This window comes from Anarrhichthys ocellatus, unplaced genomic scaffold (assembly GCF_004355925.1).
Source record: "Anarrhichthys ocellatus isolate YVR2014 unplaced genomic scaffold, GSC_Weel_1.0 scaffold13, whole genome shotgun sequence".
Classification (NCBI taxonomy): domain Eukaryota; kingdom Metazoa; phylum Chordata; class Actinopteri; order Perciformes; family Anarhichadidae; genus Anarrhichthys; species Anarrhichthys ocellatus.
The window spans coordinates 8062292-8071554 of record NW_022280043.1 but is presented as its reverse complement, the minus strand read 5'-3'; the positions used below and the strand labels follow the sequence as shown (position 1 = coordinate 8071554).

At 42.4% G+C, this 9263-nt stretch overlaps 2 protein-coding genes across 2 annotated transcripts in view; one reads left to right on the top strand and one right to left on the bottom strand.

Annotated features, from left to right (window-relative positions):
* Positions 1-7698, top strand: part of gnl2 (G protein nucleolar 2) — an 8926-nt gene extending 1228 nt beyond the window's left edge. The window contains 13 exon segments of the mRNA XM_031853503.1: positions 217-465; positions 1539-1723; positions 1955-2021; positions 2119-2277; positions 2402-2515; positions 3394-3522; positions 4656-4760; positions 5096-5254; positions 5543-5650; positions 5742-6235; positions 6555-6643; positions 6905-6984; positions 7247-7698. Of these exon segments, the coding sequence (XP_031709363.1) occupies positions 217-465; positions 1539-1723; positions 1955-2021; positions 2119-2277; positions 2402-2515; positions 3394-3522; positions 4656-4760; positions 5096-5254; positions 5543-5650; positions 5742-6235; positions 6555-6643; positions 6905-6984; positions 7247-7390 (2082 nt within the window). The 3' untranslated portion in view covers positions 7391-7698.
* dnali1 (dynein, axonemal, light intermediate chain 1) overlaps positions 7407-9263 on the bottom strand; it is a 2657-nt gene continuing 800 nt past the window's right edge. Inside the window, exons 2-6 of the mRNA XM_031853502.1 lie at positions 8871-9007; positions 8620-8789; positions 8353-8531; positions 7940-8104; positions 7407-7832 (exon numbers count right to left, since the gene is read on the bottom strand). Coding sequence (XP_031709362.1) covers positions 7797-7832; positions 7940-8104; positions 8353-8531; positions 8620-8789; positions 8871-9007 — 687 coding nt within the window. The 3' untranslated portion in view covers positions 7407-7796. The remainder of the gene's footprint in view (positions 7833-7939; positions 8105-8352; positions 8532-8619; positions 8790-8870; positions 9008-9263) is intronic.

Sequence of the window (9263 nt, the reverse complement as noted above, 5' to 3'; positions counted from 1 at the left end):
ATATAGAAACACTTGTTTTTTTTGTCCGGTGATAGGCAAGACAACACTGAACACATGGATATTTTACTGCATGAAGAATATAAAGTTATGAGTTTTTAATGTTCCGGGCCACTTTTTAAAAAAACCTCACCATGTTGGCAATATAGAAAAATCCATTTCAAGAGAATAGTGTTAAATGCACCACTCCCTACTAGCACATTTGGTGACTTTAGCAAGATAATACAATATTCTTTTTTCAGATTCTCTTTGGCTTCCAGAGTGTGGTAGCATGTCTTCCTAGGGTCTCCAAATAACACTAACAATACACATATTTTCTGTATTTCAGCAAATACCCGTGTGATCAAGCAGTCCTCCCTCCAGAAGTTCCAAGACGAGATGGGAGCTGTACAGAAGGATCCATATCGTGTGGTGATGAGACCAAGCAAACTCCCCATGTCCCTCCTGCATGATAGAGTCAAAGCTCATGTGAGTATAAAATGCAGAAAGCTCCTTTTACTGTAAAGGAATAATTATTTCTTCTTCTTTTTAAGCCTGTGCTGTCCACCTAATTTTCCATTTGTCCCAGGAATACTCTCTAGAGGAGATGTGTGAATTAACACCGTTTAAACATTTTATTGCACGTATACTAGCATATAAAACTGTTGACGTTTCTACGCAATTCTGAATAACATCCAGTTGTTCTTTTCCAACATACTGGGTCTGTTTCAGTCTTTTTTTTTAAATATAGTCCCTCGTGGAATTGAGACTTTTCTCTAAATGTGAAGCAGTTAAAGATACTGATTTGTTTCCTTTACTTTCGGTTGTGTTATTTCCAGTAACATTACGAGTATATGTGACCAGCAGCTTCTCAGATCAGTGTAGCGTTCATGCTTATGCGGAGCATTATTTTTTTCCCCACGTAGTGAAGACCTCCTCATTTACCAACCGGCTAATAGCCAATTCATGTGAAAAACATTGCTCTTAAATCTGGATGTCGGGCTGTTGATTGACCCTGTTGACAGATCTCATTCCAAAAAGGCAGATGAGTTGAACCAGAGTTTGTGGTTCCATAGGTGGAATGCATTATCAAAGAACTGGAAAGCCCTGTTGAAGATCTTGGCAGATAGTCAGGCAACCTGAATCCTTAAAGATCATTGTTTCTGACAACCCTGTAAACTGTTTGCCACCTCTCATGGCAGTGTTGCAATAGAGGCATGACTTGTGATAAATATCATTGGAACACTTAATCAGTCCTGGAACCGGCGAAGCTGTTTCATTGGCATGGTTGTTGCATATTTGGTTGTTCTGTTTACTGTATGTATTTGTTCTGTGATTCTGTCTGAAACCTCTGGAACGACTGCATCACTTTGACTGTATCGAAACTTGGTTGTAACACAAACATTTCCACCTGCATTGTGTCACAAAAGATTCATTCTGAAAATGTTCATATCTTATTACTCATTTGAATATGCACTGAGCAGTTGTATTATGTCGGAGAAACACAAGTTCGACAGTCGGAGCTGTAAGTCTAATCATTTTCTTTGTTTCTACACCTGCAGAACTCCAAGGTGCACATTCTGGACACAGAGGGTTTTGAGACCACATTTGGGCGCAAGGCTCAGAGGAAGAGGCCCAGTCTCGTGGTGGAGGATGTGAAGGACCTCGTAGAAAAGGCTGAGGCCTCAGTCCGGACCTATGATGCCGACAAGGACAAAGACCTGGTGATTGAGGACATGGGGGTCCGGTAAGACCCGTTATGCGATTTCTCCGCAACGCTTTCAGGGAATTTCTTCAGATTTGGCCCAAACTTCCACTTGGACTCGAGCATGAACTGATTAGAATTTAGTTGTCAAAGTTTACGGTCACTGTGACCTCACAAAATGCATTTTTAAACCAAAACTCAATAATTGATCATTAATTGCTAATTATGACAATTTCCCGCACTAATGCTAGTTTTATTCTCATGTTGCAACAGGGATGAAGTACGTGAGGAAATCTTCAAAAAGGGTCAGTCCAAGAGGATCTGGGGAGAACTTTACAAGGTATTGTTTCCATCCTCCTCTCAGCATTGTGCTAATGTAGCGTCACCGTGACGCGCTCTGGGGTCATTTTGCATTCCTGACTGTTTTCTTGCGATAGGTGATTGACTCATCTGATGTCATCATCCAAGTGCTTGATGCCCGTGATCCCATGGGAACGCGCTCCCAGAGCATCGAGAAATACATGAAGAAAGAGAAATCCTGGAAACATCTGATCTTTGTTCTAAACAAGTGTGACCTCATCCCCACCTGGGTCACGGTAAGAAATCAACAACATGTTCATCTTTAGTTTCCATTTCACTGGGAGTGAATGCATCTGTTTTGTCGTAGTATGATTTTTAAAAAAAAAAATGTCTCTTTGTCTCCACTCAATTTCGAACCAGAGACGTTGGGTAGCTCTGTTATCCCAAGAGTGCCCCACTCTGGCTTTCCATGCCAGCCTGACCAACTCGTTTGGTAAGGGCTCCCTCATCCAGCTGCTCAGGCAGTTTGGCAAGGTAAGCACATGGCTCAAAATCAAAATACCTGTGATTTAAGCGGAAAACCATTTACTGCTCCAATAACAGTCCCAGATACCATACCTTGTTGCCTTTTATGTCGTTCAGCTTATTGTCCACTCAGTGGAATCTTTTAAAACTGTTTATTTGCTTTTGGCCGTGGATGTTCAAATTGCACGCCCTGTGATTTATGAGCGTACTATTTAAATAGATTGACTTATTACAAAAACTATAAGCTATAATTTAGGATGCTAGTGCTTTGAGCTTGGTTCTCCATCGTCTTTTTGTTGCATTGTGTATCTCTAACCCGACATAAAATGAGCTCTACTCTAAAAGTAGACCTGAACATGCAATGTGACGTAGTGACTGTGGAATGTAACGTGTTTGTGAAAGCGTGGGACTTAAAAGATCTGATAAAGTTTCATATTCAAATGGAATGTTCTTGTTAAATTGAATGTTGGGATTTCAAAGAGGCTGTTATGAGAAAACTTCTATGGGGTTTTTTTTTTTTTTTCCTTGTAAAAGTTATTCTCTGGACTGCGTTCACCAAAGAGTCTGGAGGTAACGAGATGAAAAACTTGTTCCAAAAACAGCCTCCATAGTCCACCTCCTGGGACAAAAAGTACAGTTAGCTACATCTCTTGTTTTAAAAGGTTCCGTGATGTTCTTGTTGACATAAGAAATCCTTTTAAAGATATCTTTTGGTATGTGTTTTGAACAAACTAAATTGTGGCTCTGGAGTGATGACAAGTTCACTTGGTTTATTGCTAATGGCAACAGAGCCCCATCTTAAATTACCTCCGTGGACTGAGGACCAGACGGCGGTTGTTGTTGTTGAGGAAACACCACATTCTGACTTTATTTTTGGCCTCCCACAGCTCCACACAGACAAGAAACAGATCAGTGTGGGTTTCATTGGCTACCCTAATGTGGGAAAGAGCTCCGTCATCAACACCCTGCGGTCTAAGAAGGTCTGCAATGTGGCACCCCTTGCCGGAGAAACAAAGGTACGTTTCCAGTTTCATCTCAGCCATGTAAGCTAAATGTACACATGTGATATGAAGTCTAGCAACATTGAAAGCGTGTTTAGTAAGCACTGCACTGGAGGGCTCTGTAAAAAGGAATACAGGAAACAGTTTTGAAATCCTTTTTTAGTTTTTTAAGGAAAATGATGAAACTGAATTCTAAAGGTTAAGTGTTCATATGAGTGCCTCTTGTTGAAAATCTTTGAACCTTTGCTGTAAAGGCCTAGAATCAAGAATATGAAAGAAAAGATCCAACCAGTATTATACACAACTAATCGAAAAAGGATAAGAGCAAAAAAGGGAATGTTTTTGTGTAGAGAGTGAAGAGGAAAGAGGAGTTTTGATTCAGTGGGAAGGTGATGTGATGTCCCTCTTCTTAACTTGGTAATTGTTGATGGCTGCAACAACAGAAATAGTTGGCTCAGTCTCTTCACCACATAACTGAAAATCTACGGAGAGACTGGGCCAAGAGAAAGAACAACAACCATTTTCATCCTTAATTTCCTCTGTCTGGGGCTGCTTATCCTGTTTGGAAACGAACAAGGGCCTGATAACCCCGATGTCCACAGCAGGGTCAGGGGGGGGGGGGCTGTGTCCAACCCTCCTTTATTTCTCACCTTGCCTTTCATTCTCACCACATACTGGCTGCACTGCCGTGACCCTCATTCTTACTGTTGTTCAGATGGATGTGTGTGTTATGTTTGCTAGTGCAGTACGCGTTCAGAAAGGGCCTGTTGCTTGGCTGCCGGTACCGGATGTGCTGCAGGGCATGAAGAAGAGTTAGGTTGTAGTGTATCCGGTGTCCAGCAGCAAAAGTAAACTGCAGCCAATGATCCGCGGCCTAAATGCGAAAGACAGACAGACAGGGAGGGCAAGATTCCTTGCTTTGTAGTAAGGTATGTGAAAAGATCCCTCTGATGAACCAGTCGTGGAAGAGCGAGATGGTTTGTAGCATATGGCGAAAAGAAAGGAAGCCATTATCACAGTTCTTGGACAGATTCAAAACAGTCTTTGATTTGCACTGACAAAAAATATATATTTTTCCAAGATCCAACATCTCATGTGAACCTGAAATGATTTAATCATTTAAACATTAATCTCCTTCCTTTTTTTAGGTGTGGCAGTACATCACTTTGATGAGGCGCATCTTCCTCATAGACTGTCCCGGTGTTGTCTACCCTTCAGACGACAGTGAATCTGATATTGTCCTGAAAGGAGTGGTAAGTCTCTTTATTTAGGTTTTCTGATATGTGCCTCGCATACCTCTGCTCCAATACAATACAATGGAGGTGAATCATTCATGCTCCTCATAGCACAGAAAGACAGGCTGTTAATGTGGGATCTTTGACAGCTCTAGTACCTGGAACGTAATGAACAAAGAATTGAAAGTGGATTCTTTTTGCTAATACCCGGCTGTTAAAAAGTGCCTTAATCAGCTCCAATTCTGATCCTCCAGTTCCTCGGTTTAACATTTAGGCCTCGTAGTCCCTATAACTGAAAGGTTGCTGGTCCATATCTTAAACTGCACGCCTTCTTCTTCCCCTTCCTCACAAAGGTTCAAGTGGAGAAGATCAAGAACCCAGAGGAGCACATTGCGGCAGTGCTGGAGCGGGCCAAGCCAGAATACATTCGGAAGACTTACCGCATCCCCACTTGGAACTCTCCTGAAGAATTCCTTGAGAAACTGGCAATGCGCACTGGGAAACTTCTGAAGGTCTGAATCTTCCGCTTTCATTTTCTTGCTTGCGGGACATTAACAGGATAGACTTAAAACTGCTCTGCCTGAAGTTGAAATCGAGTTGTTTATTATTATAAAAATAACATAACAGTATCATATCGGTATACGTACAAGTACGAATTTTAATTCCATTTTATGAAGTGCAACGCCAAATCCTTACACAATACATCTGGTTTATTTTTGGCTTCCAGTTAAATAGCAAAGTGTGTGTGAACCACTAGTTTAAATCCTTAACTTGAGCAACGTATTCTTGGCATTCTACAGGGTGGTGAGCCAGATCTCTCCACAGTCTCCAAAATGGTGTTGAATGATTGGCAGAGAGGACGTATCCCCTTCTTTGTGAAACCCCCTGGGGCTGAGGGGGATCATGAGGTAAGACTTTGTTCTGTTTCATCAGTAAATTACTTTTTCTCTACACCAACCTGTGTTTTCAACCTGTGCTTTGGGTCTGTTGTTTTTCTAGGGCAAGGGGCAATTCCCAGTTGAAGCACCCTCAGCGGCAGTTGAGAATGTGCAGGAGGAACAGCCAGACAATCCGGACGCCACCTCGGAGGAACAGCAGCAGAGAAAGAAGGAGCAGGTCACGAAGATTCTGTCTAATGTGCGACAGAACTTTGGCAAAATCAATGTGGCACCCGAGTTCAACGAGGAAGACTTGGTTCCTGTGGAGATGCCTGACCTGGGGCTGTCTGACTTCTCTGGCTCTGATGGCGAGGAAGACGGTGAAGAAGAAGAGGATGAGGATGAGGAGGAGGGCGGCGGCAGCGCCGAGGCAGACGGGGCCAATGTTGAACCAGCTAGTGGAGAGACTGTTGACGCCGAGCCTGCAACCGCTCAGACTGGCAAAGCAACCAGCAACAAGAGTTCACGGGAGGTGATTCGTGAGCTGGATGACAAGATCTCTAAGTACAAGCATTTCCTGGACCGGGCCAAATTCAAGCGCTTCTCTGCAATACGGTCAGTATGCTCCCCACCAAACCTCACTGAGCTATTTCCTTTGTTTTGCCCTAATTTCTTTTGTCCAGTAAAGTAACAGGAAGTTGTCAGGCAGAGAGATGCCATGCATTTGAGTTGGTCCGTGCTAAGCAGCCTTTAAGCCCCTGAGGACCAGCAGTCAGTAGTATTTATCTCTGATCAGGAGCCTGTTTCCATAACTTTTCCATGTCTTTGTGTTCTTTAATCAAGTATAGCTGCATAGATAATCGCTGTTCATTACAACAGATCCCAACCATTTGCTTTGTTGGGGATTTATCCACTCTTCTTCTACTTTGGACAGGATACCTAAGGCACTGTCTGACAAAGCGTTCACGGACATCAAGACTAAACAAGTGGCGGCAGAGCAAGCAAAGCAAGCACAGAAGAAAGGTAGTCGATCAACATGTTTGTCATGACTTTGTATGGTGCTGAAGGTAGATTTATTTGTTTTGGAAGATCAGACTTCCAAAAAAAACTTTCACAGTTTCTCAGAAACAAAATAAAAGGCCCACAAAAGCATGCCGTCTTACTGGTGTGAGTATGTATTATCCCAAGTTTGACACATAAATACTGATTTGTACGGTATTTGCCTGCAGCCATACAAATTGGGTTGGTCAGGACTCACATTTGTCAATCTTTGTTTGAATTCAGATGCAAATCAGCAGAGCAAGAAGAGGAAAGCTGAGGAGGACGAGGAGCCCACCCAATCCCACAGACTGACGTCTAAACAGGTATGCAGTGTTTGTCCTCTCTGACGTCAAACAGATCTCTGTGTCGACGCGTTTGCTCGCTCAATGTGTATTCCTCTTTTGGAATGTTGGATCTCTGTAAATTCAAGAGTACAGTGTATACCTGCTCTATATGAAAAGTGTCATCAGATAACCTCTGTTGTGATTTGGCACTATATGTATATATAAATATAAACTTGACTTTCTGATGTAACAGGAATGAAGTTGCTCATGTTTTTCCTCTGTTCTTTATCCATCTCTACAGAGACGAGCAATGGACCATGCTAAGAAGACGAAGAAAGTTGGTGTCCGCTATTACGAAACACACAATGTGAAGAACAAGAACAAGAACAGACAGGCCCCAGCATCGGCCAAAGACGGCCAAAAGGCCAAACGACCAAAACACTAGACTGGAGTCGTGAAACTCAACGTTTGTAATAAATCTTTATTTAAACTAGCCCAAAAGAACATGCTTTTATTGATAGTGTAGAGTTGACAGAAGGTGGAATGCTGACTAATTGTTAAATGGTCTTTATCAAGTGGCCACTTGATGCCTTATCATTACCATGACCGTCTCTCTGTTCCAGTCTCCAGGACTGTTTTTGAATGACATTTAATTCATCATTTACAGGTGTAATGCTCTCTTGATGTTCAAGAGAAAGGTACAGTTATTGTGAACTGTACTTGCCATGCTGTAATAAAATACTCTTTAATTACAATCGGTTAAGTTTATATGAATTCATTTAGAAACGAGACAAAGAACAAATGTCACATTCTGTACTGGGAAATGAAGACCCGGTTCTGGTTTGGCGAAGTTAATTCTTTGGTGTAAGGATCTTTTCCAGTTGGTTCTGAATAGGAAGACAAATGTAAAAATCTTAAGACAAGACAACATGGCTGCTATTGGTTCTGAATCTAAAAGATTGTTTTTCTTTGGTACGTAAAAAAGAAACATCACCTTGAGCTGCTGGTTGGTTCTCTTCAGGAACTCGATCTCTTCACTGAGCTTCTTTTCCTCCAACTGTCGCTTTTCGTTTTCTCTCTTTTTAATAGTTTCAGAGATGGCTCTCTGTTCGTTCAGTTGCTTCTTGAGGTCTGCTTTCTCCTCCTCCAGATCACAAATCTAGGCATGTGTGAAAAGACAAACTTGTACGTCAGTTATGCAAAGAGCACTACCCCCGTCCTTATGTTACACTCTTAAAGTGAAATGGTGCTCTCTGCTGGATAACTTACTGAAAAACAGTTTATAACTATATTCCTTTGGCTTTAGATCTTATCTATGAAGTGCTGCAAACATTTCCGATTCTGGGTCCTCGTGCCCTTTATGTAATTATTTGTTGTAGGTCATAATAAATGACTAAATGTCCTTACAGTTTTCTCCATGTCAGCCTTGCCCTGCTCAGCCTGCAGTGCTTTCCTTATTCCAAAAGCCACGCTGCTCTCGTACAGTGTCTGGTAGGCAACTATAGTCATCTGAATCTCATCTCTGACCCTCAGAAGCAACAGACCCCTCTCAGCGCAGTTGATGGTCACCTGTCTGATCAGCTCATCTGAAAGAAATAGAAAATTAGGAGAATAGGACAATTTGAGTTAATGTTGATATGGGTGAAACCACCACTATCTCAGCCTCCTCCTTACCAAAGCACTGGGAGTAAAGCTTCCTGCGGACAGGACAGATTCCTGTTTCTCTGGCCAGCCATTGCTGCAGCTTTATGTCCATCTGTTCCTCCAGGCGAATAACGTCTGTTCTGGTACAAGGTGCACTAGACACGTGCTGCATCCACAGCTGGTTTCCCTCCACCCATTCCCTGCAACCGCAGAAGTCGAGATAAATGAGAGTGTGGTTTGTTCTTGTTGAACGTTATATTGTTGATGGTATGGAGCTATACCTGGGTGGAAGAATGCTGTTCAAGATCTCCTCATTTTCCTGCTTGGCGGCATCAGCACTTGCTGATTTTGGCTTAGGAGGGGGTGGAACAGGATTAGAGATGGCAGGCTGCTGAGGGCTCACTCTCAAAGGCCGTCCCTGTAGTGAAACATATTTTATGTAACACATTATATATTGCATGTACTTAATGTTACCTATCCTAATGTCATTTTGTTTTTTTAAATAGCTGACACCTTTTAATATACTGCCTTGTCACTCATTCATTGACAGACCTGTAGGACAGTAGGCTACAGTTGTCCAGTCTTGCCGATGTTGCCAGACAATACAGGCAGTGAGTGCTACAGCTTATATGTCCCTTACATAAAATATGTCCGCAAGCCCCGATGCCGCCAAG